General features: G+C 45.6%; 1 protein-coding gene across 1 annotated transcript; it reads left to right on the top strand.

Annotated features, from left to right (window-relative positions):
- Positions 1 to 248: 248 nt before the first annotated feature.
- Positions 249 to 27,866, top strand: LBP (lipopolysaccharide binding protein). The gene is made up of 15 exons (XM_061207903.1): positions 249 to 410; positions 4,070 to 4,184; positions 5,344 to 5,472; positions 8,249 to 8,404; positions 9,012 to 9,075; positions 12,796 to 12,859; positions 15,152 to 15,243; positions 16,347 to 16,523; positions 17,892 to 17,951; positions 19,937 to 20,104; positions 21,497 to 21,564; positions 22,100 to 22,142; positions 24,493 to 24,556; positions 25,362 to 25,438; positions 27,481 to 27,866. Exons 1-15 carry the CDS (start codon positions 287 to 289, stop codon positions 27,523 to 27,525), a joined length of 1,446 nt encoding a protein of 481 aa, XP_061063886.1. The 5' UTR covers positions 249 to 286; the 3' UTR covers positions 27,526 to 27,866.

Raw genomic sequence — 27,866 nt, 5'->3', positions numbered from 1 at the left:
TCCTGGAAATGAACGTGGGGTCTCTTTGTGGGAACGGGGGACAGAGAGTGTCACCTGGGCCCAGGCCAACCCATCCTCTCACCCGGGACGGCGACAACAGGCTTTTAAGTATGACCCATGACCCCAACAGTGTCGCAAGCAGGTTCCAGTCACTAGGCCTCCCCTTCGGATTCCAGGAACCCGCCCCACTCAGGAGCCGCCCCAGGCCTCAGGCCTCAGTTACTTAAGGGAGCTGGGCCCAGCCTGAGGCTGCGACAGACCTGGCCCAGCCCTCTGGGAACCCAGGATGGGGACCTCGGCTGGGGCCCTGTCCTCCCTCCTGCTGGGAATGATGCTCACATACACCCCCGGGGCCCTGGGTGCCAACCCTGGCCTGGTCGCCAGGATCACTGACAAGGGCTTGGAGTATGGTAAGGAGCTGCGGTTGTTGGCTGGACTTGGCTGACCCGCTTGGCCCCAGGCTGCTCTGGGTACGGCGGGGGACACAGAGGGGACTCTCTCCCTTCGCGTAGTGCAGACTTCCCGGTCAGGCAAACCTGGCTCGGGTTCTAGCCTCGTCACCCAACCCCTGGGCCACTTGGGCACGTTACTTGTCTTAGCTGGGTTCCCCACTAGCCAACAGAGATAAAGATTTGGGTGCGAGTAGTTGATTTGGGAGATGGTTCCAGGAAACACTGTAGGAGAGTAGCGATGTGAGATGGGAAAGGCAAGGTGGCCAGGAGAGGCGTATGATTAAACCAGCTACCGCCTCAGTGATGGGAACAGTTCCGCTGGAAAATTTTTGCTCAAGTTTGAAAACATATGCCTTAAAACTAGATGTCAGGGACTTCCCTGGTGGCGCAGTGGTTAAGAATCCGCCTGCCAATGCAGGGGACACGGGTTTGGGCCCTGGTCCCGGAAGATCCCACATGCTGCAGAGCAACTAAGCCTGTGCGCCACAACTACTGAGCCTGCGCTCCAGAGCCCACTAGCCACAACTACTGAGCCCGCACGCCACAACTACTGAAGCCTGCGCGCCTAGAGCCCGTACTCCGCAGCAAGAGAAGCCACCGCAATGAGAAGCCCGCGTACTGCAACAAAGAGTAGCCCCCGCTCACCGCAACTAGAGAAAGCCTGCGTGCAGCAACGAAGACCCAACGCAGCCAATAAATAAATAAATTAATTAATTTAAAAAAATTGATGTCAGAATGGTGGTTACCACCCAGAAGGGGCACAGGGAGCCTGAAGGGGTGCTGGGAATGCCCTGCATCTTGCTCTGGGCGGTGGCTACATGGGTGCATAAACATGTAAAAATTACCTGGCAATACCTTTAAGATTAGTGCCCTTTAGGTTATACCTCTATGGATGTTATACCTCAGTTTTAAAGAATGGGCAAAAGTAGGACTATATTTTATTTTTTATTGGAATATAGATGATTTACAATATTGTGTTAGTTTCAGGTATACAGCAAACTGATTCAGGCTTTTTTTTTTTTTGCAGATTATATTCCATTATAGGTTATTACAAGATACTGAATATAGTTCCCTGTGCTATACAGTAAATCCTTGTTGCGTATCTATTTTACGTGCAGCAGTTTGTATCTGTTAATCCCATACTCCTTATTTATCCCTCCCCCCACACCTTTCATAGCCATGTTTGTTTTCTATGTCTGTGAGTTTGTTTCTGTTTTGTATATAGATTCATTTGTAGTATTTTTTTAAAAGATGCTAAAACAAAGCCTCAGAAATAATCTGTCCAAGGGGCAAGGGATCTGGGGTATTTATATACCGCTCCCCTCAGTACTAGATGGAGGGCTGCTCCTCACATTTATGGAGGCTCAATTGCCTTATCTGTTCACTGGGGTGATAACATTCCCTCAGGTAGAGTCGTTGGGAGCCCAGATTGGCTGGGGACAGAGAGGGAAATCAAGGAAGGGTTCTTGGAGGAGGTGAGGTAGAAAAGATACGTTAACCAGGGACAAGAGAGAGCATTTTGGCAGAGAGACTGGCTCATGCATTTGCTGGAGGGAGGACTGCAAAGTGGAATGAGGCGGAGTCGGGGAGACCCCCGGTCATCTGTGTACACACACCCTCCCTGAGGGCAGAATCCTGGGTCTCTCATACCTCAAATAAACAGAAGGTCCTAGCGAATGCTGTTTATATTTAAACCCTAGATCAGGCAAAATTTGCCTTTGGCTCCTTTCCACTGTGTAAATGTAACCAGTCCTCCAGAGTTGGACATTTTGGTCCTTTCCATATTTTTAATGACATAAACCCTGCATTTACTGAGTACCTGATGTGTCAGGCACCAAGCAAGGGTGCTTTTTAAAAAAAATTAAATTAAATTAATTAATTAATTTATTTATTTTTAACATCTTTATTGGAGTATAATTGCTTTACATTGCTGTGTTAATTTCTGCTGTATAACAAAGTGAACCAGCTATACATATACATATATCCCCACATCCCCGCCCTCTTGCGTCTCCCTCCCATCCTCCTTATCCCACCCCTCTAGGTGGTCACAAAGCACGAGCTGATCTCCCTGTGCTATGCGGCTGCTTCCCACTAGCTAGCTGTTTTACATTTGGTAGTGTATATATGTCCATGCCACTCTCTCACTTCGTCCCAGCTTACCCTTCCCCCTCTCCGTGTCCTCAAGTCCATCTCTACGTCTGTTTCTTTATTCCTGTCCTGCCCCTAGGTTCTTCAGAATCATTTTTTTTTTTTAGATTCCATACATATGTTAGCATACGGTATTTGTTTTTCTCTTTCTGACTTACTTCACTCTGTATGACAGACTCTAGGTCCATCCACCTCACTACAAATAACTCAATTTCGTTTCTTTTTATGGCTGAGTAATGTTTCAGTGTATATATGTGCCACATCTTTATCCATTCATCTGTCAATGGACACTTAGGTTGCTTCCATGTCCTGGCTATTGTAAATAGAGCTGCAATGAATATTGTGGTACATTTATCTTTTTGAATTATGGTTTTCTCAGGGTATATGCCCAGCAGTGGGATTGCTGGGTCGTATGGTAGTTCTATTTTTAGTTTTTTAAGGAACCTCCATACTGTTCTCCATAGTGGCTGTATCAATTTACATTCCCACCAACAGTGCAGGAGGGTTCCCTTTTCTCCACACCCTCTCCAGCATTTATTGTTTGTAGATTTTTTGATGATGGCCATTCTGACTGGTGTGAGGTGATACCTCATTGTAGTTTTGATTTGCATTTCTGTAATGATTAGTGATGTTGAGCAGCCTTTCATGTGTTTGTTGGCAATCTGTATATCTTCTTTGGAGAAATATCTGTTTAGGTCTTCCGCCCATTTTTGGACTGGGTTGTTTGTTTTTTTGATATTGAGCTGCATGTGCTGCTTGTATATTTTGGAGATTAATCCTTTGTCAGTCGCTTCATTTGCAAATATTTTCTCCCATTCTGAGTGTTGTCTTTTCATCTTGTTTATGGTTTTCTTTGCTGTGCAAAAGCTTTTAAGTTTCATTAGGTCCCATTTGCTTATTTTTGTTTTTATTTCCATTTCTCTAGGAGGTGGGTCAAAAAGGATAAGCAAGGGTGCTTTTTATCCTGTCAGCCCCTTTTTGCTTTGCAATGATCTCTTTTAACCCTCATGCCACCCCAGTGAGGAAAGTATTATTATCATTGCTATTTAACAGACAGAGAACACCAAGGTTGAAAACTTGCTCAAGGTCACCCACCTAGAAAGGTGCCAACACCAGAATCCTAGCCCTAAAATCCTTACAGTCGCTTCTACACAGGCTAGATGCCATGAAGGACAGGAAAGAGGGCCACCCACCAAGCACACAGCACCCCTCCCTCTCGGAGCTGCTGACAAAGGCATTGTTTCCTCATCCATAACATGGGCATGAACGTAACTACCCCACCAGAAATGCAGTGATGCTCCTGAGTGTTTCTCTTGCTACTTGGTGCTCTAGAGGGGCTCAATAACCTGCAACTGTAATTAATGCTAATCAGGAAGTCGACCTCTTTCCCCAGGGCAGGTGTGAGCCACTGAAGGGTTTAGAGGGAGGCAGGCTGACTAAGCTGACTCCCAGCTTTTTCCCATCCACAGTGGCCCAAGAGGAGCTGGTGACTCTGCAGAGTAAACTGTATGATATCACACTGCCCGACTTCAGTGGGGACGTCAAGATCAAATACATCGGCAATGCGCACTATGAATTCCACAGGTGGGGCTCTGAGGTGACTGGGCAGGGGCCAGGGGGGTCCGGAGAGGAAGGGAGGGAGAGCCCCAGGACTGGCTCAGGACTTCTCTGGGGCAGATGGTGGGATGGTTCCTCGCAGAATTCAGAGGGAAGTTCTGGGAGGAACTTGGGCCCCTTCATTCATTCATACAACAAATATTAATGAAGACCCACTAGCTGTGTGACCTGAGCCTCAGCTTCCTTATCTGTAAAATGGGGATAACTTGCTACCTCTTTGGAGGGATAATCCAGGCTCTGGCCTGGCCACTGGATGTAGCCTGGAAGGGAAGATAGACCTTAAACATTGTTTTAAATAAACCTTAAATTTTAGATGTAGTAGCCCTCTTAGCCCTGAGGTTGGCACATCTGGAGGAGTCAGCTAAAGTTTCCTGGACGCGGTGGCATTTGAGCTGAGTCTTCAAAGGATATTTAGACCTGAGCAGCTGATGCTTTTTTAAAAAAAGGCATCAAACACTTTTTTGAAGGATTGACAATGGAGCGGGGGCAATTGAGCCCACAGCTCATCACGCACTTCTCTGCTCACCACTGATGGCTTCATTCAGTCCTTTTTTTATTCAGTTCATCAGTAAACATCTATTGGGCACCTACTGTGTACCGGGCAAAGAAGATGGAACTTGACCATTCTTTTCCCACTGATGGCTCCACAATACATGTCATCTTGGTTTGCTTCTCCCAGCCCTTCTGTGTCTCTTCTTGAGGCTGCCTTCAGCCTTCTCTGAATCTGATTCCCCCACCTGGAGGTGTGGAGGAAAGGGATGATGGGGTGCATCTATGCACCCTACTCAGGACCCCAGCCAGGGGCACATGAGCTCTGATCCTGACTGTGCAGCTCTGGGCAAATGCATCCCTTCTGAGAGGTTCTATGTCCCCCTCTGTGAAAAGGGAGCCTGAACAGTGCTGAACCCCTCTGTGAGACAAACTGACATAATGCATGTAAAATACTTGACATGGCTGCCTGGTCAGTGCAGGGCACACAGCAGGTAAGTGTGGGGAGCCAGAAGCCTGTCTGATGCAGGCTCAGCTGGCCTAGTCCCCGTAGGATGGGGGCGAGAGCAAGACCCCTGCTGAGGCTGGACCTGCCTCTGCCTCCGGGCTGATGCCGCTTCTGTGGGTCTTTCTCCAGCCTGGACATCCACAGCTGTGAGCTGCTCGGCTCTGCTCTGAAGCCCCTCCCCAGCCACGGCCTGCATTTCTCCATCTCCGACTCCTTCATCAGAGTCAAGGGCAAGTGGAAGGTGCGCAAGCGGATACTGTAAGTTGACTCTGCTTCCAGGCCCTCGGAACCTTGGCTTTGGCTTTCATTCCACCCTTCTTGGGTCCAAGGTGTTCCTAGCTTCCCCCATAGCAGACCCCAAGGCAAGAATTCAAGTGCAAGTACTTTATCTGGGGAGCGACCTAAGGAAACATAGAGGGGGTGTGCAGAAGTGAGGTGGGGAAGAAGGGGGTCGGCTTGGCAGCTACTGGAGCTCAACCCTCCCGGGGACCCCTGGGGACAGTGTAGGCAGAGCACACCTCTGAGGTACCCCAACCTCCTGTTTGCCATTGGTCAGGGGTAGCTCTCAGGGGCATGACCTCTCCAGCACTTTGAACTGTTCTCTGACCTCTGAGGTCCTTGGATGGAAGGTGGCTTAGTCTCCTTGGGCTGCCATAATGAAATGTCACAGACTAGGGGGTTCAACAACTGAAATTTATTTTCTCACACTTCTGGAGGCTGGAAGTCCAAGATCAAGATGTGGGCAGGTTTAGTTTCTTCTGAGACTTCTTTCCTGGGCTTGCAGATGGCTGCTCTGTTGCCATGTCCGCACATGGTCATCCCTCCATGAGCCTGCATCCCTGGTGCTTCTCTGTGTGTCCAAATCTCCTCTTCTTAGAATGACAGATTGGACTCTAGCCCACCCTAATGGTCTCATTTTAACTGAATCACTGTCTCAAATACAGTCACATTCTGGTTACTGAGGGACCTTCAACATTTGAATCTGGGGGGACACAATTCAGCCCATAACAGGAGGGCAACTATGGGCGACCTGGCCATATTGACACTGGAGACCTGCCCTGTCCTACACAGTAGCCTCTGGCCACATGTCCTTACTGAATACATGAAAAGTGGCTGGAACAAATGGGGATCTGTCGTAAGTGTAAAACACCAGATTTGAAGACTCAGCACAAAAAAGAACATAAGAAATCTCATTAATAATTTTTACATTGATCACATGTTGAAATGATAATCATATTAAATGATGATTCACTTTTAATGAATCATTAAAATGATTCATTTTAATCACTATTAAAATGATTCTCACCTTTTTCCTTTTGCTTTTTTTAATGTGGCTACTAGAAAATTTTAAATTACCCATGTAGTTCACATTATATTTCTGTTGGACAACACTGCTTTAGAAAGATGCTCAGTATATAGGTCACCTATATTTGCATATTTATTCAATTTCCATGACAGGAATCAGGCCATACTCTTCAAGATCTCTTATATGAGCATATGACTATCTATCTCATTCTTTTTTTTAAACTTTTTTTTAATGTAACTTTTTTTAAGATTTTTTTTTGATGTGGACCATTTTTAAAGTCTTTATTGAATTTGTTACAATATTGCTTCTGTTTTATGTTTTGGTTTTTCGGCCACGAGGCATGTGGGATCTTAGCTCCCCGACCAGGGATCAAACCTGCACCCCCTGCATTGGAAGGGGAAGTCTTAACCACTGGACCTCCAGGGAAGTCCCTGTAATATTTTTATTGAGGTGAAATTCACATAACATGAAATTAACCATTTTAAAGTATACAATTCAGTGGCATCTAGTACATTCACAAGATTGTGCAACCACCACCTCTACCTAGTCCCACAATATTTCCATCACCCCAAAATATGCTCCATACCTATTAAGCACTAACTCCCTATTTCCCCCTCCCCCAGTCCTGGGCCACCACCGACCCGCCTCTGTCTCTATGGATTTGCCAATCCAGGACATATAAATGAAATCGTATAGTATGTGACATTTTGTTTCTGACTTTTGTCATGTAGCATAATATTTTTGAGGTTCATCCACACTACAGCATGCATTAGTGCTTTATTCTTTTGTATGGATGGGTAATATTTCACTGTATAACTAGACCACATTTGGCTTCATTCTTTTTAAAGGCTGCATAGCATAGATGCCCACAACTTATTGAACCTATCCCAACTAGCTGACATTTAAGGTTGTTTTCTCATTTCTTGCTATTAGCCATGATGCTTCAGTGAGCTGCCCCACACATATATCTTGACTGGACGAGCCATAGAGTAAAGACTTAGAAGTAAAATTACTGGGCCAAAGATTTGTAGTTAAAATCAGGATAGATCCCACCAGTTTGTGTTCTAGATGTGCTTTCCCAACCAGTGTTTTGTTTTCCCATATCTTCACAAGCACTGGGTATGAAAACTTCTAAACTTTTTAACAACCTGTTAGGTGAAAACTGGCATCTTTGTTATTTTCATTTTTAATAACTTCTCATGTGCTTATTTGCAATTGAACTTCCTGTTCCTATCTTTGATCTCTTTTTTTTCCTTTTGTCCTTTCCTTATTTCTTTGTATAGGCTTGTTCTTTGTGTAGTAAGGAAATTAACTCATGTATTAGCTCACATGTTACGGAAATTAGCTCTTTGCCTGGATCAAGATGCAATTTGTTTTTTTACTTTGCATATGGCATTTTTTTGTTGTTGTTCACTAAAGTTTTAATTTTCAGTGCTGGTAAGTTTATCCACCATTTCCTTTATGGCTTCTGAGACCTGGATCTAACCGAGAAAGGCTTTTGCCCATCCCTGACCATAAGTAAAAGAACCCAAGCTTTCTTCTTGATCTTTTATGGTCTTATTTGTAATAAATCTTTGCTTTGTAATAAATATTTGTAATAATTTTTGTAATTAAATTTTTACTGCAGCTTCACTTATTTGGGGGTAAGAATTGAGATTTATATTTTCCCCCCAAATGGTGGTCGACCCTAGTCTAGGAATCAATTACTACTTCTCTTATCTCCTCTAGGAAACTAGACGGCTCCTTTGACGTGAAGGTCAAGGGCATCACCATTTCAGTCAATCTCCTCTTGGGCAGCGAGCCCTCTGGGAGACCCAAGGTCGCTGTTTCTAGCTGCAGCAGCCCCATCCATGATGTGGAGGTGCACATGTCGGGAGATTTGGGGTAGGTCACCATCGGGACACTGACCAGCTTGACCCCTGGCTGCAGCCAGAGGCCCATCCAGCCCAAGGCCTGGCCACCGATAAGCATGAGGGTCCAGGCGTAATGCATGGGTATATCACGTGCACTTGGAGGTAATTCTTTGGGGGACCTGCTGAAATTAACAGAAGCAGATTTAAGCTCGGAGTATTGGTGTGCCATTTCCACCAAAAAACAAACTTCACCACCAACAGGCAAGTGCAATTTGGCTACTGAAGGAACACAAAGGCTTTTGGCCAAAGGAGAGTTTGTGGAAAATATATAAACCCTTGAGCAAGTCTCTTCAAGTCTCAGTTTTGTTGATTAGAAAAACATGGATTCTCCAGCCCGTCCCCCAAATCTACTGACTTTGGGGCACAGCAGGGGGCTGGGATGCCAGATGCACTGAATCAGTGAGTGTGCTGGAACTGGGACTCTGCATATTCGTCCCATCCAGGATTCTGGGACCCAGCAGGGGACCAGAGTGGGGTGGGGAGGGCTCCCTTGGGGACTGGCCTGGCTCTCCCTACTGCCCCACTATCCCTGCATTCAGTGGCACACAGCTGATCGTCCACTGTGCTTCTCTCCCCAGGTGGCTGCTGAATCTCTTCCACCATCAGATCGAGTCCAAGTTCCGAAGAGTATTGGAGAGCAAGGTAAGAATGTCCAAGTGGCTGGCACTGCCGAGCCACTCAAGGGGCTGGGCCCAAGTCCTTAATGGGCTCTGGCCTTGAACAGCCCTAGGGGCTGGCCCAGGCACACTTGGGCTCAAGGCCCAGAGAGGACAAATCAAGGTCATGAAGCTGGTGTGCGGCAAAGCTGGGGGCAAAATGTAGGTCTCTGGACTCCGAGTCTATCCAGTTAGGCAGAAAATGGTTAGATGCTTGGCCAAGGGTAAAACAGCAGGGGCCAAATGGAGACACCTACTTGGACTTGCTCACTGCCCGCCCCGGCCCTGCAGGCCACAAACGCAAAAAAGAAAATCAACACTTAGGTGCCTGCAGAGACTAAGCAGGAAACTTTGGGAGTGTGTGGACCAGGTGGGAGTTCTGGTTCCTACCTGGGCGATGAGCACCTGCTTTGTACACGCAGAAGCAGCAACAGAGTGTCAGTTCTTCCCATTAAAAAATTATGTGAAATCTCCAAACTTTGGAATCTCTGGCTCAAAGAAAGAGGTTTCATGTTAACTTTCAGTTCTCCCACTCACTCACTTCACCCCAAGATCCCATTTCTGGGGTATCATATAGCTGGAGCTGTGTGTGCTTGGGAAGGAGAAAGTAACAAAGGAGGAAAAAACACGCGCACACACCGCTCTCGGTTCAACATCTGGTTTGGCTTTGAGTGCCTCCTGGTGGTTGAAGAGAGAATAGCATGCAGACCCCACAGATTGGATGTAGCAAGCTGCCTTCTGTTCCTTGTCTTATCCTGGTGTCCTGGGGTCTAGGTGAGCTTGGGAAATATGCCAGCCTCCTTCTCAAGCACCCCATTGCCATGTTGCCATGCCTTTCTGAGTGGGACATAATATTCTTCAGTGGTTTGGATTTATACTCCCCTGTTGATGATGGAGATAATAATGATTAATAATAATAATGCATAAAATAGTACCATATTATAATTAATAATAATATAATAATTATCAGGGTAATAAGTTACTCTGATAATTATTATTTTGATGAATTAATATAATTAATGTTATACAGAATGTGTCACTGTATAACTATTCTTATTTATAATAATAATGGTGGCTATTTGTTGAGCCTGTGGTTTGGCTAAGAATACTGTACTAATCACTTCACGTAGGCAATGCCGCTGGATCTTAACCACAGCCTCTGAAGGAGATACCATTTCCCACATTTGACGGAGAAGGCTCTGAGCGTGGAGTAACTTGTTCAGTGGTCACCTTGACAAGAGGCTAGATCAGGATTTGAATTTCCTGGAGCTTGGAGCAGCTTGTACCAAAGGCCTTGCAGGGGCTGGTGTCTCAGGAAAGATGGAGATCTCCCCTGACCCCTGATCATTTTTAAAAAATTAATTAATTAATTAATTTTGGCAGCGTTGGGTCTTTGTTGCTGTGTGTGGGCTTTCTCTAGTTGCAGTGAGCGGGGGCTACTCTTCGTTGTGGTGCGCGGGCTTCTCGTTGCGGTGGCTTCTCTTGCTGCGGAGCACGGGCTCTAGGCGCACGGGCTTCAGTAGTTGTGGCACGTGGGCTCATTAGTTGTGGCTCGCGGGCTCTAGAGCGCAGGCTCAGTAGTTGTGGCACTCAGGCTTAGTTGCTCTGCAGCATGTGGGATCTTCCCAGACCAGGGCTCGAACCCGTGTCCCCTGCATTGGCAGGCGGATTCTTAACCACTGCGCCACCAGGGAAGTCCTGACCCCTGATTTTTATAGGGTTTCAGAAATCTTCTCCCAGGACAACTAAGAGCCTGGTGCAGTACCGTTCGGATTCCCCATTCAGGGAGGGATGTGGTATCTGACTAGCAGGGCTAAGCATAATGAGTCCTTGCTGAGTGCTTACTCTCTGGGCGCTATACACTCATCATCTCATAACCTCACCCCACCCCCCCCGGCCAAACACCCTGGAAAGCACTGGGCCTTGTCACTGTATCCTGAGGTGAGGACCCCAAAGCAGAGAGAGATTCTACAAAGGTCACACAGCCAGTGGAGACTTAGCAGGATTTGAACCCAGGTTTTCAGACTTCCCTGCTACACCCTTAACCACTGCCCCAACCTGCCTCTCTGGGAGACCTTACTGCGTGTCTGGAGCCGGAGCACCTGAAGACCTCCCTTCCCCCACTGGGTGAGGTCGACAGGGTTTCCTGGCTCCTTTGAAACCAACCATGAAGGTTCCTCACCACCTCTTTGCTTTATTTCTGGCAGCTCCCCACTACCAAACTCTTCTCCCAGAAACTGGGCCAGCTGCAAAGGGAGGTGAAGATTTCACCCCTTGTCTGCCCAACCCCCAGCCTAGTCCTTCCCCACAACCCTGTGCCTGGTTTATGCCTGCTCACCGTTTAGCTTGCCCTTAAAATGCCACCTCTTCAAGGGAGCCGTCGGTGACCCCCTCACTAGGCCAGGGCCCCATCCATGCTCTTGGACACCCCTGCCCACGTGCCCCTCCCTCCGCTGTATTCCGTTTGCACCACAGGTGATAGCTGGTTAATCAAAAAAGCTGTTTAAAGTGCGGACTCACTCACACACACCTGAACAAAGAAAATATTTACATATGAATCCAAATGTTTTAAGATACAGTAAATGTAAATTCAGTTGACCTAGGCCCAGAACTGTTCTTTGTAAACAGTCTCTTGATTGGCATTGCACTGTCCCTCTTTCATTCAACATGCATCTGTTACAAATTCCAGCTCAGACTTCTTTAACCGCAATGAGAATCTAAAGACATTTGCAAAGCAATCCCAATGCAGAATCCTTCTCGAGTTTTATGATTGTCTTCCTTGTAAGCTTTTCTGGTCCACACCAATTTACCAGCATTTTCTTTAAGCAACTCACCTTTCCAAAACACTTACCATAGGTTTTTGGGAATTCCCTGGTGGTCCAGTGGTTAGAACTCCGCGCTTTCACTGCCGAGGGTGTAGATTTGATCCCTGGTCAGGGCACTAAGATTCCTCAAGCCATGAGGCATGGCCAAAAAAAAAAAAAAAAAAGAAGGAAAGAAAACATAGGTTTTCAGAGAAACAACTCTTGTCTCAGTCGTATTTCATGGGTTTACATAAGAAATAATTTGAGTGATTGCAATAACAAGGAAAGCAAACAGGTTAGAGAACACACATTTCCTTTTCTTGAGAAGCACGCAGCTCAACTGGGGCAAAAAATTCTGAGTGCTTAGTGTGTGTGGTAGTCTGCTGGATGGGAGGGTTCCGTCTTCCATGGGCAGCAGGGGACATGGGGACTAATGATCAATCCAGCTAACCTGTTAAGTGATGACATTTAAGAAGTATCTGCGTTAAGTATACACTTATTTGTGTGGCTATTGCTACTTATTGTCTAGTTCTGCTATTTCAACTCTAGACCCTGGGAGACCAGGGCATCCCAAAGGAAAAGGTCCTTCATGATGGAGTTTCAGGTGGTGCCTCTAGCCATGTCCCCTCATCCGCTGCTTAGGTGACTACCTAGCTCCGATTTCCAGTCCTGGGATGGACTTTGACAGGTCCAACTGGACCCTATTGGGGTCTACATGGGGGCCGACATGTTTTTGATCATTTCTCCTTTCTCAGTACCTGGCACATCATAAGCACTTATACATTTTTGTAGAATCAATGACCAATTAGCAAATAAGTGAAATAATGGAACTAAAGCAATTAGCACAGGGCCAGACCAAAGCCAGGGAACTCACTCAGGCTTTCTCTTCCCATATTTTTCAGATTTGCAAAATAATCCAGGACTCGGTGACCTCTGACCTACAGCCTTATCTCCAAACTCTACCAGGTAGGACACCCCACCCATCCCTGGGATACTTGATTTTTACTAATGTTTATAAGTGCATACATGTACCTTTTAAAACCTTACATGGAATAGAAGTGTTGAAAGTTAAAATTAAAATCCTCTTTTCTCCCCAAATTTTCTTCCAAGAGGTAACCTCTGTTTTGGGTGTATACTCTCAGATATTTCCTTTGAATGTACAAATATAAATATACACATACATAAGCATATGACTATACATTCACATATGTATTCCTTTTGTTCATGAATATGCATAATTATGAATATATATATTAGTCTATAATAATAGAGACAGTGTTCTTTTGTAACTTGTATACTTTGGAGATCTTTTTACATCAGCACATATAAATTGATCTCATTTTTTTAAAACTTTTGTGTAGAAGTTAATACAGAGAGAAAAGTGCTCAAATCATAAGTGAAGAGTTTTTAGAAATTTTTCACGAACTGATCACACGCACGTACCAGCTTCCAGATCAATATACAGAACACGACTGTCCTTTCAGAGTCCTCTCGTGTCTCCTTCTGACACTACCCACCCCTCAGGGTGACCACTAACCCAGCTTCTCCCAGCAAAGATTAGTTTTGCACTTTGTACATCAATGGAACCATACAGCAGAGTCTTTTATCAAGAGCTGGAGGCTTTCTCTATTCAACTTTTTTTTTTTAAAGGATACACATTTTATTTATTTACTTACTTATTTATTTATTTTTATTTTATTTATTTATTTTTGGCTGCGTTGGATCTTTTTTGCTGCGTGCGGGCTTTCTCTAGTTGCAGCGAGCGGGGGCTACTCTTCGTTGCCGTGCGCGGGCTTCTTATTGCGGTGGCTCCTCTTGTTGCGGAGCACGGGCTCTAGGTGCACGGGTTTCAGTAGTTGTGGCACGTGGGCTCAGTAGTTGTGCCGCACGGGCTTAGTTGCTCCGCGACATGTGGGATCTTCCCAGACCAGGGATCGAACCCATGTCCCCTGCACTGGCAGGCGGATTCTTAACCACTGCGCCACCAGGGAAGCCCTATTCAACTTTAAAATATGAGGTCAATCCATATTGTTGCATATCGTGAGTTCATTCATTCTCCTGCTGTGTAATCCACTGTGTCCACGTCTCTCCATTTATTTATCTATTGTACTATTGAAGACCATTTGGGTAGTTTCAGTTTTAGACCATTGTGGGTAGGTGCTGTGAACATTCTAGCTCCTGTGGATGCACGTCTTTGGGTACATACCCAGGAGAGAAATTACAGGTTCTTGTGGTGCGCATAGGTTCAGCCTTACCAGATCCTGCCAAACAGTTTTCCAAAGTGCTTTTAATAGACCTAATTTTTTTTTTTTTTTGGCTACGCCACGTGGCTTGCAGGATCTTAGTTCCCTGACCAGGGATTGAACCCGTGCCCCCTGCAGTGGAAGCACAGAGTCCTAACTACTGGACCACCAGGGAATTCATTTTAATAGCTGCATAGTGTTCTATCTTAACGGATGTCTCCATTTATTTAATAAGTCCCCAGCTGCTGGATAGGTAGGTTTGCTGCCGTCCTTTGCTATTGCCAACAGTGGGGCAGGGAGCGCCTCACACCACCTCTTCCCCTTCACATGTAGCAAGTGGAGGCCCCGGATCTAGGCTACACACATAAAGTTGGCAGAAACAGGCCCTGGCAAATTGTTGAGGTGTTCTCTCATGCCTTGGCCCCCAGGTCCTCCACACTCACCTGTTGACATTCCCCTTCGGCAGAGACCCAGGCAGGCACAGACACCCAAGTGCTTGGGACAGAAAACTCCCGTCCCTCCAGGGCCTTGGAGGGGAGTCTCTGGGCCCTTTGGACATGGCCCAGCCTTCCTGGTTATTTGGTTCGTACTGGTAGGAGGCTGGTTTCCCGGAAGATCAAGGTCTCGGTTGTAAACTTGGGGAGCAATAGCTTCGGCTGGAGAGTTTTTCCTATTGTGTGGCTTCCTAGGTGTGGAAGGGCGACCAGACCTGAGTTCCTCCTGCCCTCAGGGTATGTGTGTGTGTGACTGTGTGTCTGTGTATGTGAGACTCCGGAAACTGCTTACCAGCCCCCTTGTGGCTAAATCACCAGTGGAACCGAAGAACCCATGTCATCTCTTTCTTGGCAAAGGAGCTCTTTGCCCCCAGCACTGGGCTGGGTGGAGGGGCTTAAGATGGAGGGGCAGGGGGCTCTGAAGAAAGTCACAGAGAGTGTGGGTCAGCCAGAGCCCTCACCCCTTCTCCCTCGCCGGCCTCCTAATTCTGCCCTTCCCCCCCCCCCCCCCCCGTTCACAGTCACCATGGAGATGGACATTTTCGCTGGGATTGATTACAGCTTAATGGAGGCCCCTCAGGCAACAGCGGAAATACTGGACGTGATGCTTAAGGTAAAAGGGGTCTGGGGCGGGGGCTTGGGTGGGTCCAGACCCGGTGTGTTGTCGCCTCAGGGTCAGCCCTTCCTGGGGCCTCTTGTTCTCCTGGCTTCAGATCTGTCCTCATCTCCCTGTGGCTCGCACTGTGTCAAGGGCAGGGCGATATGGATTGCTGCGGGGTGTTCCCAGAGCCAGGATCCGGGTCTTCGTTGTGGGGCGCGGGCTTCTCATTGCGGTGGCTTCTCTTGTTGCGCAGCATGGGCTCTAGAGAGCAGGCTCAGTAGCTGTGGCGCACGGGCTTAGTTGCTCCGCGACGTGTGGGATCTTCCCGGACCAGGGCTCGAACCTGTGTCCCCTGCATTGGCAGGCGGATTCTTAACCACTGCGCCACGAGGGAAGCCCTCCCAGGCTGTCTTACATCACTTAGGCCTTGAAACTTCCCTTCCCCCTCCCTCCCCTCTTTCACCTTTCCCACTATGCAGGTGAGGTCAATCAGAGCTGGCCCTCAGTGGTGTAGAGGAGCCAGCCAGGAGGTCCTATAGGTTAATAGACCAAAAGCTTCTGCAGATCGTTTCATTAAGGGATTCTGGATATACACTTTGATCCAAAGGAAAACATCCTTTTTATTCTTTAATTTTTATTGGAGTAGAGTTGATTTACAATGTTGTGTTAGTTTCAGGTGTACAGCAAAGTGTATCAGTTATACATATACATATATCCTCTCTCTTTTTTTTTTTTAAGATTCTTTTCCTATGTAGGTCATTACAGAGCATTGAGTAGAGTTCCCTGTGCTATACAGCAGGTTCTTATTAGTTATCTATTTTATATATAGTAGTGTGTATATGTCAGTCCCAATCTCCCAATTTATCCCTCCCCCCCTTATCCCCTGGTAACCATAAGTTTGTTTCCTACATCTGTGGCTCTACTTCTGTTTTGTAAATAAGTTCATTTGTACCCTTTTTTTTAGATTCCAAGGAAAACTTATTTAATGGTGGAGTTTCAGGCAGTGCCTCCCGTCCATGTTCCCTCATCAGACTCTATAGGCAACTACCTAGCTCAGATGTCCAGCCCTGGGATAGACTTAGAAAAGTTCAAATGGATTCTATCTCTCTCTCCAGGGTGAAATTTTTAGCCGTGATCACCGCTCCCCGGTTGCCTTCCTTGCTCCTGTCATGAGCCTTCCTGAGGAACACAGCCGAATGGTCTACTTTGCCATCTCTAATTATGCCTTCAACACCGCCAGCCTAGTTTATCACAAAGTGGGATACCTGAACTTTTCCATCACAGATGACATGGTGAGAATCATAGCACAATAGCTCCCACAAATGACACTGTCTCCTTCCTTCTTTCCTTTCCACGCATTTACATCAGTGAAATAGTAAATTATGACTAAGGAGAAAGATCAAGAGCAGGAAAATATAAGTTAGCACGATTTCCCTTTTCACTTTGGCTGCCAGAAAGCTCAAAGTCAAAGTTCTTTCTCCCTTAGAACAATTGTGGAAGACTTTGTGGCTTGCTTGTCTGTCTTTTACTCTTCCCTTCAGACTAGATCTGTTATTCTAATTCATACTTTCTTTCATCCTGATGGTCTGTGGAGGTTTAAAAAAAGATTTTAGTGAATGAAGCAGGACAATAGATACACTGATAAATGCATAAAGTTACATAGATTAGAAAATAAAGACCAAGTTAAAAGTAAAGCACAATTTTATAAAGACACTGGGCCCCAAAATTGATTTTTTTAAAAATCACGAATCTGTGCAGGAGCTTCCTGTAGCCAAAATGGAAAGGGTACATGATTTAGTGATTCACAGCAAAAAGGAGAGACGAAGTCTTCCGAGCACTTAGCTCTAAAATAACTGTCTCAGATGTGGCTTCGTATAAAGGTTACTAAATTTGAGAGTGGATCACATGGTTAATATTTCTTTCAGTTTCATTAATATTTCTGGGGTTTAGATGGATGTTTCTTGTAGCTCTTTGTAAAAGCTGGGCCTCGTGAACAATGTAGGGATGGTGGGGGAAACACAACGCAGTCCAAATTGGATGGTCCAGCCTACCCTGGTAATAAATTGAGGACCAGCAGTGATGGATGGGGTGACATTTGTCCTTTGACTCACCCACACCCAGGCCTTTTGCTTCTATTGCCATGTTTGAGTCACCCTTCCCACCTGTGGTACAGTCCTTTCTTTCAGTGGGTGGGATCACGGTAGCTGTGTTTTATTGAGCGCTCACTGTGTGCTAGGCCTTGGGCTAGATGCTTTGTACCCACCATTTCACTTAGCCCTCACAGTGACCCAACAAGTGGGGACTATAATTATCTCCATTTTATAGGTGAGGAAGTTGGGGCTCAGAGAGGTAAAGGCACTCACCTGAGATCACATAGTCACGAAGCCAAGAGTCAAACTTAGATCTGCATGATTGCAAATCTCACCCCTGTGGATCCTCTCATTGAGTCCTGCATGTCACTTATGGCCCAAGAAGAGCAGTCAGGATCCCAAGGACTCGTGTGCTCATGGTGAATGCAGAACGGGCATCTCGCCGTTGCCATGGTAACCCTGAGCAGTCAAGAAGCTACGTTATTGAATATCCCCCCACTTCCCCATCTCTCTTCAGACCTTCGGCTCTGGCCGGAGCACCTAAAACTTCTTTGTGTCCCTTTGCCGCAGGTTCCGCCTACTTCTAACATCCGACTGACCACCAAGTCCTTCCGTGCCTTCTTCCCCCGGGTAAGGCTTCCCTCAGCCCTCAGGGTGCAGGCTGAGCCCCCAATACTTCAGGGGTCTTCTTTAAAACCTCCACACTCCTCTCAGCTTGACCAAGAGTCAGAAGGCCAGCAGTGGGACCCCCAGTGAAGGCCATGGCGCTGCAGGTTTGGGGACTCCCTTCCCTTCAAGGCCCAGATAACAGAGGCCTGAGCCCTGTGTCTCGTGGGACCACAGGCTGCCCAGTCTTTTGCTGATGATCTCTGACAATACCAAGGAATGCCAACATGTCCCACAAAATGTATCCTAATTAATAACACCAAGCAATTACAGAGGGTGTACTAGGGGTCAGGCACTGTTCTTGGTGCTTTAAAAAATTATTTTTTGAATGGATAATAAATTCTCATTGTTCAAGATTCAAAAGATATAAAAGGTTATAGAGTGGAAAGTCCCATCCACTCCTGTCGCCTAAACATCCAGTTCACACCCCGAGTCTATCAATATTATCAGATCGTACACATCTTTCTGGGGCTATTCTATGTATATGTGAACAAATGTATGTCTTTCCTCCATTTTTTTATACAAATGGAGGTATATTTTACACTCCATTTTGTACCTTACTTTTTCCCTTAGTATACCAGGAGATGATTCCATGTAGGTAGATAAAGAGCTTCCTCACTCTTGTTTTCTTGGGAATCCAGTCTGCCATTGTATTATGGATGGACCATAGTTTGGGTAAATCAGTCCCCCATGGAAGGACATTTACGTTGTTTCCAGTCTTTTGCTACATCAGTGTTGCAGTGAATAACCCTGTAGCTTGGTCTTTACTGGACTAAGCTCTTCATGTTCAATATCTCATTTAATCCCACAGAAATCCACCTGTCCTGTCCCCTCTCCCCTACCTTCTGAGTCCCCCCAAGACACAGCTCAGACAGGTGGTAGTGTTTAAGTTCCTTGCAGAAGGCTTGATGATGGCTGAGAGGAATTATAATGGTGGGAAAATGGTTGAACTTTAAATACTGCGGTACCTGGGTCACGTCCTTCCATAACATACCCTCACAGCAGGCCCTTTCTCTCCCTAGAGCCCCACAAAAGCCCAACCTTCCACCATGTTGTCGGCGCTAGCTTTAGAGGGACCTTGGCTTCATCCTGGTTCCAACATCCCTTTTGCCCAGAAAGAGGAGGAAACTCTCCCTCTCCCTTCCTGCTCACATCATAATCAACCTGACACAGAAGCAGCTCAGGTCACCTTCTTAGTCAAGTGGTTTACCTCCTCAACCTTCTAAAGATCTCCCTTTTACAACTGAATGTAGATTTTATATTTGCATAACCAAAAGGCTCATGGGACTGTCGTTCCTCCACCAACTTCCCCCGTAAAAGGAACAGTCTTGACCCCAAATTAAATTCTAATTAAAAGGAAAATTGCCAGCTCTTTGAAATGGTGGGATCTAGGTGTGCTGTGCTTCAAAAACATTGGTGTCTGGTCTTTGCGTGTGCAGTTACCTGAGCGTGATGGGGGTATAGAGAAAAATATAGCTCTCACCCATTGCCCAGGGAGGGGTGTGGAGTGAAAAAAAAAATCAGCCTAATCTTTCTGGAGGACAGTTTGGCAATCAGTAACTGGCAGAAGCTTTAAAAATATCCCTGCCCTTGGACTCAGCAATTCCATGTCTAGGAATGTATCCCCCAAAATAATAGCCAAGGGTATACAGAGAGTGGTCTTTAAAATGGCAAAACCTCGGAGACAACTTGATGTGCAATAATGTTAGATCAATTGCAGTACCCATGCACAGTGGAATACAATGCAGCCATGAGATAAATGACACAGACTCCATATGTCTGACGTGGAAGGATGTCCAGTTATACCTTCAAGAGAAAAAGGCACAGAGCATTTTGTGGAAATTAAACCAACCAAGAAGTGTTCTCAGCTTGATCTGACTCCCTCAAGGTTCTCCCAGCAAACCTGCATGTTTCCTTCTCTTGACATAATTTCTTCATTCTGCCCTCAGTTAGCCAGACTGTACCCCAACATGAACTTAGAGCTCCAAGGCACAGTGGTCTCTGCCCCGTTCCTGAACTTCAGCCCTGGGAATCTGTCCTCAGCTGCCCAGTTGGAGATTGAGGCCTTTGTGCTCCTGCCCAACTCCGTCAAGGAGCCTGTCTTCCGGCTTGGTGTGGTAAGGTTCAAAGGCTTGGCAAACATTGTTCCCTTTTCCTACATGCTTTTTCCCCCACTCCCCACCTGGCTAATTCCTTAAGATAGATCTCAACTTAAGTATCGCTTCCTCAGATAGGCCTTTCTTGGTTGCCCTTACCCCTGATCTACCTTAGGCCCCTTGTCATTTTTTTTTCTTGTGGCACCCTATTATTTTTCCTCATAGGACTTATTGTAAATATACCAATGTAGCTGTTTGCAGGTTTATTTGCTTAATGTATGTTTGCCCAACTAAGTGAGTCTGGGCTATTGTGGGGAGGAAGGCATAGGGGATCTTTGACCTGTTGCTCTGCTCTGTATCTATATCTGACCCCTGAAGACTACATTTCCCAGGCTTCCTTGCACTGACTTCCAGCTAGGTCAGCCAACGGAAGACACTGTCAGGAGAACAGAGGGTGGGAGGAAGGAAGAAGCCAGAGTATTTCTTCTTCTCTCTTTATCTTGGACAGAGACTCAGGCACTGACTGTGTCTCCTCCAGGGTGCCTCCCCAATTCCTCTCTCTGTTCCTCCAGTCCTGGGGTGGAAGCAGCTTCCCACCTCTGCTCATCTCTGAGTTGCCTCTCCAACTCTTTTTTAACTTCTCAGCAATTCCATCATTTGTATAACCAATCCCCTGTATGAAATTCCCTCTTGGTTAAATATTGAGAGTTGTGTCTCCTTTCTCAATGGACCCTGTCAAACAGAGAAGGGATTCTGAGTTTTTTTGGGGTCCTGCTCACAGGATGGAGAACTTTGCTCTCTTGTTCCAGGTTTGAAACTCAGCAAGACAAATTTCTAGAAGAGTAATTGCTCCCAGATGTTATATCTGCAATTTGATATTGTTGTTATTGTTATCAAAATTGTTGTCAATATATTTTATTTTATTATTTATTATTTTTATTTTTATTATTTTGGTAAAGTAGAAAAGGATAGCTTTATTGCTTTGCCAGGCAAAGGGGAACACACCAGACTTCTGCCTTGAAAAACTATGTGTCCCCAATATATTTTAAACTAAAACATAAGCTATTATTATTACTATTATTATTTACTAGGGCTGAATCTTGGCCCTGAGATAGCTGGAAATGGTCCCTTTAGAGATCTCCAGGGATAGGCCTCTATACCTTCTCTAGGTAGTATGTTCAAAGTTTAATTGCTATCATAGTCAGCAATTTCAAGTAAAAATGTTCAAGTCCAAGTTCAAATGTTTGTTGAGCACCCATGATGAGCTTCCTGGGAGTCTAATCTGGTGGGCAAGTTCCTGCTTTAACTCAGTGAGATGTTTACTTAGAGGAGACAGCCAGTCCTCATAGTTATCCATTCTGTACATGACAACCTCCTTCATTTAGACCTGTTTCTTTCTACTGGAATTACCAGGCCACTAATGTGTCTGTCATGTTGACCTTCAACGCCAGCAAGATCACTGGATTCCTGAAGCCAGCAAAGTAAGTCAGCCTTGTGACTTACATGGGGGGCGCTCAACTGGGCTCCATTTGACACTGTAGCTGATTCCCTGTAGCTGGAGGTGGAATGTAACCAGATCCCCCTGTCAATGTTAGGGGCCCATGGTTTGGGAAGGAAACTTAAATTTTACCCCAGTTGGCCCAATTTCTTGGGCCAACTGGATCTGCCTCCATAAACTTCCTTTTCACCTAACCCCCATTACTTCCAAATTTCTAAAGAATTTACTAATGCTGCTTTTTCTTAATCTATGAATTTTAGACATCAGCAATATTGACTTCCTGAAATTATAGAGACTGAGTTCTTTTATGCTACACACTTCCCCTCTGCAAGTCTTCCCAATAAGGTTGTATCATTGTTTTTGGTTCCTCAATCATATTTTTCACTCTCACTGCTACCACACCCTTGGCCCTGTACCTTCTCAAGCTGGTGTCTCCTCCTTTCTGGGGATCCCTACATTGCTTAGGTTTCCCTTGAACATAATGCCCACATCTCTTAATCTTCTCTGATTTGTTATAGGATGCAAGTGGAACTGAAAGAATCTAAAGTTGGAGTATTCAATGTAAGTTGTTATTGTTTTTATTTATGAAATGATTAGGCTAATAATTAATTTAGAGTATTTACTAAGCAATGCTTTGGCACCTGTAATAGAAAATAGAAAAGGAGAAGAGTTACTCTCTGCCCTAGAAAAACATAGAAGTTCTTGAGGACAGGAACCATAGGGCAGAGGAAGAGTTACCTCCCAATATAAGACAATATAATTAAATCATCTATTGGACAGAATTCTTTTAACTGCAAAGAATAGAAAGCCAACTAAAAGTGTCTTAAGCAAACAGGAGGAATGTATAGGATCATAACCAAAAAACAAAAACAAAAAAGCTAAGGCTAGAGGTTTCAGGCATAGCTGGATCCAGGTGTTCAAATTAGTACACCAAGAATCTCTCTCCAAGGGAAGGGGAGAGGGGCGATATAGGGATAGGGGGAAAACGGTTATTATGGGATTGTATAAAATCACGTGTGTGAAACTTTTGAAAATTGTAGAGCACTACACAATTTAACGAATCTTTCATTCAATTTTTTAAAAAGAAAAAAAGAATATATTCCAAAAAAAAAAGAATCTCTATCTCTCCATTCTGCTTTCATCTGTGTTGGTTTCATTCTCAGGCAGGTTCTTCCCACTGGTGGAAAACTCACAAATTTCCTGTAGTTTCTTTTTTTTTTAACCCACCAAAAAAAAAAAAAAAAAAAAGCCCTCGTTGGATTAATCTTAGTCATGTGCCCATTCTTTAGCCAATCACGTGGTCGGAAATTGGACAAGGTCAATTGGCTGAGCATGGGTTTAATCTACACTCCCAGAGCCAGGGTTTGCAGTCCCAAACCACATGGACTGAGGAGTGTTCCCCAGGAGAAAATAGGGACTATTATTAAAACAAAAGGAATTGAGTGCTGGGCAGCCAAAACCAAGAGATGATTTCCACAAAGAGGAAAAAGTGGTGAAATAGATGGCGCCATATTAAAGGAGGAAAAAGAATGGGAAGTTTTGTGTGGGCTGAAACAATCGAGGAGAGATTTCTGAAAAGAGGGAAGGTGGGGTGATGGCAGCTGCTCACAAGCCAAGGAGGAGATGGAAAGACTTTATAGTAGTTGGCTTCCTTTTTACCATCCTATGGATACTGGTTCCCTCTGACCACACTTTACCTGCCCTCCACTTCCCAGACTTTCCCTCAAGTAGAAGTGGAAAAAATACATCAAGTGTGGGGAGAAACATTGCCCACAGGGACCCTGAAGGATGACTCCTTTCAGAGAACGAAGGCTAAAGTGAATAATGACACACTAATATTGTATCTGTGCATGGCATGTAAAAATCTTCTATGAAGTAAATTATTCATATGTAAAGAGTCACAAAAAGGGCTTCCCTGGTGGCGCAGTGGTTGAGAATCTGCCTGCCAATGCAGGGCACACGGGTTCGAGCCCTGGTCTGGGAAGATCCCACATGCCGCGGAGCAACTGGGCCCGTGAGCCAGGATTACTGAGCCTGCGCGTCTGGAGCCTGTGCTCCGCAACAAGAGAGGCCGCGATAGTGAGAGGCCCGCGCACCGCGATGAAGAGTGGCCCCCGCTTCCCACAACTAGAGAAAGCCCTCGCACAGAAACGAAGACCCAACACAGCCAAAATAAATAAATAAATAAATAAATAAATTTAAACTGCTCTGCAACATACTAATTAAGTCTGGGACCCGATTCTCAGATTTAAAAAAAAAAAAGAGTCACAAAAAGACATCCTATCATGTTTTCAGAACATCGACTGTAAAAAATAAGACCTGTAGAATCAGATAAATCTGGATTCAAATTCAGACCCTGCTGCCCGATTTCTAGCAAGTCACTTAAATTCTGTGGGCCTCAGTTTTCTTATCTGTGAAATGGGGACATTAATATTAACTTCGAAGTGTTATAGTGAAGATTGAATCAGGTGTAGATGTAATGCTCTGAGCCCTATACCTGGCACATAGTGAGTGTTAAAAGTTGGGTTTCATAATTTTTGTTTTGACTTAAAAATCTTTTATATTATATAAGTAACTTGGGAAAAGATTTCCACTGTAAAAAGAAAAATTAAATACTAAAAATAAGGCTAAGCCAAACCTTGATGTTCTTCCTGGAGGATAGATAGTTGGGCGTGTAGTCTTCCAAATTTTTCTATCCCTTTGTACACATATAAATGTGCATCTCAAAATAGTTTTATCTTATAAAGTAGTAGCATGATGTAGGTATCTACCTGAAATTTGCTTTTTTTCAAGCCTTTTGCCATGTCAGCGCATACAAAACCACCCCACCCACGGGGTGGCCTCTGTGGAGGTTTGTTGGTGGGAAAGATGGTACATGTGGTTATGGTGTACCTCTCCTATTCTCCACCAGGTGGAGCTGTTGGAGGCGCTGCTCAATTACTACCTTCTCAACACCCTCTACCCCAAGGTCAATGGTAAGTACCACTATGGATTTTTCCAAGTCAAGAGTGGACACTGCTCTTTAGGGGAAAGAAAGCTGGGACCAGGGCTCTCCTGCAGGCTGTGTGACTTTGGGCGAGTCACTTCTCTGAGCTTCAGTGGCCTGTCTGTGAGATGGGAGTGTTGAAGTCGGTCTCACCTCATTCCAGGCCTCTAAGGAGGGTTGAGGATAGGGGCAGTTTTTGGAACACAGTAAACCTCCTCCTAAGAGAGAAAGAGGGGCTCACAGAAGTGCCCACACACACCCTGAAGTGACAGGTGAGACTGAGAACCAAGTTAATATACAGGGTACAAGGCAGCCCACCTCTAAAATCACATTCCCCAGTTAGTTGCCATCTCCCTGGTCAAAAAATAAAGCTTAAAGACCTAAACCCTCTTTCCATGAGACCCTGCTTCATTTGGCTACAGTAGAAAGCAGGATGCAGGTGGGGGGCAGAGAACAAATGCCCACTGGATTCTTATCATGAGTAGACGCTGCCCCATCCCTGCCACTGTCTCCACAGAGCACCATGGCTGAGGGCTCAGGCTCCCCTGTCAGTCTGCCTGGCATCAAATCCCAGTTCTTCCACTTTCTAGCTATGTAACCTAGGACAGGTTACTTGGCCACTCTGTGCCTCAATTTCCTTATCTGTAACATGGGAATAATAATCCCAATCTTTGGTGATAATTAAATGGGAATATACTGTGTATAGAGTTTGCAGAGAGGAACTTTTTGGTGTAAAATTTTCTCTGTAATTATTTATTAACAAATCTCTCTTGATGTTCTGCCTCAACCTCCAGATAAGTTGGCAGAAGGCTTCCCCCTCCCTCTGCTAAAGCGTATTCAGCTCTATGACCCTGTTCTCCAGATCCACAAGGTCAGTGGGTTCAGCGGGGTTCTGAGGAATTGGGGAGGGGGATTGGTTAGCTTTCCTGGTTTGCAGGCTATAACTCAGTGGGTGGGACACAGCCCAACCCTGCAGCTGGGAAAGCCTCACCGGGGGTGGGTTGGTTCAGGGTCAGCTGGATGCCATGAAGCCGTCCACGTGTCCTTTAGAAGTGACACCTCTATGGGGGCAGGAGGGATTTGACACAACCTGTGTCACCACTTTCCACCCCCCACCCCCCTGCCCCCCGACCGTGGGTGACCTGGGAGAACCTCAAGAACAGCTCGTTTTAAAAATACAGCAATCCTAGCCAGGCCAACAGCTCAGGTTTTGAAAGCCATTTGTAAGTTTTTAATATTTCTTCTAATTTCTTGGGAATTCCCTGGTGGCCCAGTGGTTAGGACTCGGCACTTTCACTGCTGAGGGCCCGGGTTCAATCCCTGGTCTGGGAACTGAGATCCCACAAGCCGTGTGGTGAGGCCAAAATTAATTAATTAATTAAGTAAAATAAAATTTCTTCTAATTTCTTAAGTGGAAGAGCTTTGATGTATTAATAGATACATGTTTGGTGTGCCGTCCCTCATAGACCCATTGCCCCACCACACTCATAGCTTGACTTCTGGTGTACTTCCTTCCAGCCTTTTGTCTCCTTTAAGCATTTTTTGAAATTGTTTTCTTGTTCTGAATAGTTGCCTTGCTAGCGCTCAGACCTGTTTTCTTTCTTTTCTTTTGGTTGCAATCTAGTCTCCCTTCCCCCCCACCAATGTTAAATTCTGTCCCAAGCATGCAAGGGACCATAATTTACTGAACTATTTGAATACCAAGGAATATGTCTGATTCTTCACCAGACTCTCCACTCTTCTGACCAAGCATTTTATGCGCCATCTGTGCCCCACGGTTCAGGTTATCTTTCTAGAAGAGCATCCGTAAGGTGGGATGACTGGGTTGGCAGGCTTGTGAGCATTAAAGGAGATGCTGCTTTGTGCCTGGTACATAGTCAACATCCAGCAAACAACAGCTACTAAAGAGAGGGCCAGGCAGCAGAGTGGTCAGGGACATTGAAACAGGGATCAACTGAGACATTTGAAAAACAAATATCCACAGCCCTTTTGCGACCAGAGGTCCTCAACACCCAACTATTGTTGAGAGTTTATAAGGAGTGAGACAGATCACTGTTCAAAGCAAGGACTGAGTGACAATTCACGCAGCTGGCCTCAGTTTTCTCCTGTGTAAAGTGGGGTGTAGCCCAAACCTCACTGGGCAGTTATGAAGATTAGAGCTTCTAGCTCAGTTGGGCACAATGGAAGTCATTAGAAGATTTGTTAGATTGACCCTTGAACAACATGGGTTTGAATGGCCCCATGTCCGTGTATACGCAGATTTTTTTCAATAATAAATACAATACTATGGTACTACACCATCTCCGCAGTTGGTTGAATCTGTGTATGAGGAACTGCGGCCGCGAGGAACCGCGGATATGGAGGGCTGACTATAAATTATACGTGGATTTTTCCACCCATCGGCGCCCCTAACCCCGCAGTTGTTCAATGGTCAACTGTATATACTATCATATTCATTAAAATGTTGAGGTCAACTCTGCGCATGTGTTTGACCCCCAAAGGCAGGGGATGGGTTGCTGTGGGAAAGAACTGGATTTTGCTCTGAGTTCAGAATTCCCACCCCTTTGGTGATGGAAACTTACGAGGAAGTAGGAGAATAAACCCCAGCAGCTCACAGTTTTGTCTTGTTCACCAAGGAGAGAGAATTTAGGTGACACAGGGGACATTTATGAGGTCTGCCAGGAAGCAGCAGCTTGGGAAATGACAGATAAATTGCCACCTTAGAGAAGGTAGCTGGCAAAAGCTGTGCTTTATGGAGACCTTGGGGACAGAGGTACACACTCGATTTATGCACTGACCTGGTTTCTGGCAGAGCTTGTGCTTCCCCAGACGTGGGCCTCCCTTTAAATCAGAGATGCATCTTTTTGGAGTAGAGGATGCTTTTACCATCCTGTCCTGTCTTGTCTCTCCTAGGACTTCCTGTTTTTGGGCACCAACGTCCGGTACCTGAGAGTTTGAGGACAGGGCGAAAGACAGGGCTTGGGGGCCACAGCTGGATTGCCAAGTTGCATTTCCAGATGTGCAGCATATTCCTGGAGATTCTGGGAGGATGAAGACCATTTCTGTTATCAGCTCTGGGGGCCTGGCCTCGGTCCTCACACTCCTCCTTTTCAGCACGTATACCCACACCCCCTCTAACTCTGGACTTTACTTTCCCACCAGGACGGACCGTCCTCCCCCACTAGCCTGTACTATCTTTAAGGGCAGGCACTGTCTTTTTTATTCACCATCGGATCCCTGTGCCTAGCAGAGTGCTTGCACTTAGTAGGTCCTCAATAAATATTTATTGAATGGCTCAA

Source organism: Eubalaena glacialis, chromosome 13 (assembly GCF_028564815.1).
Source record: "Eubalaena glacialis isolate mEubGla1 chromosome 13, mEubGla1.1.hap2.+ XY, whole genome shotgun sequence".
Taxonomy (NCBI): Eukaryota; Metazoa; Chordata; class Mammalia; order Artiodactyla; family Balaenidae; genus Eubalaena; species Eubalaena glacialis.
This window is presented reverse-complemented; position numbering and strand designations above follow the sequence as displayed.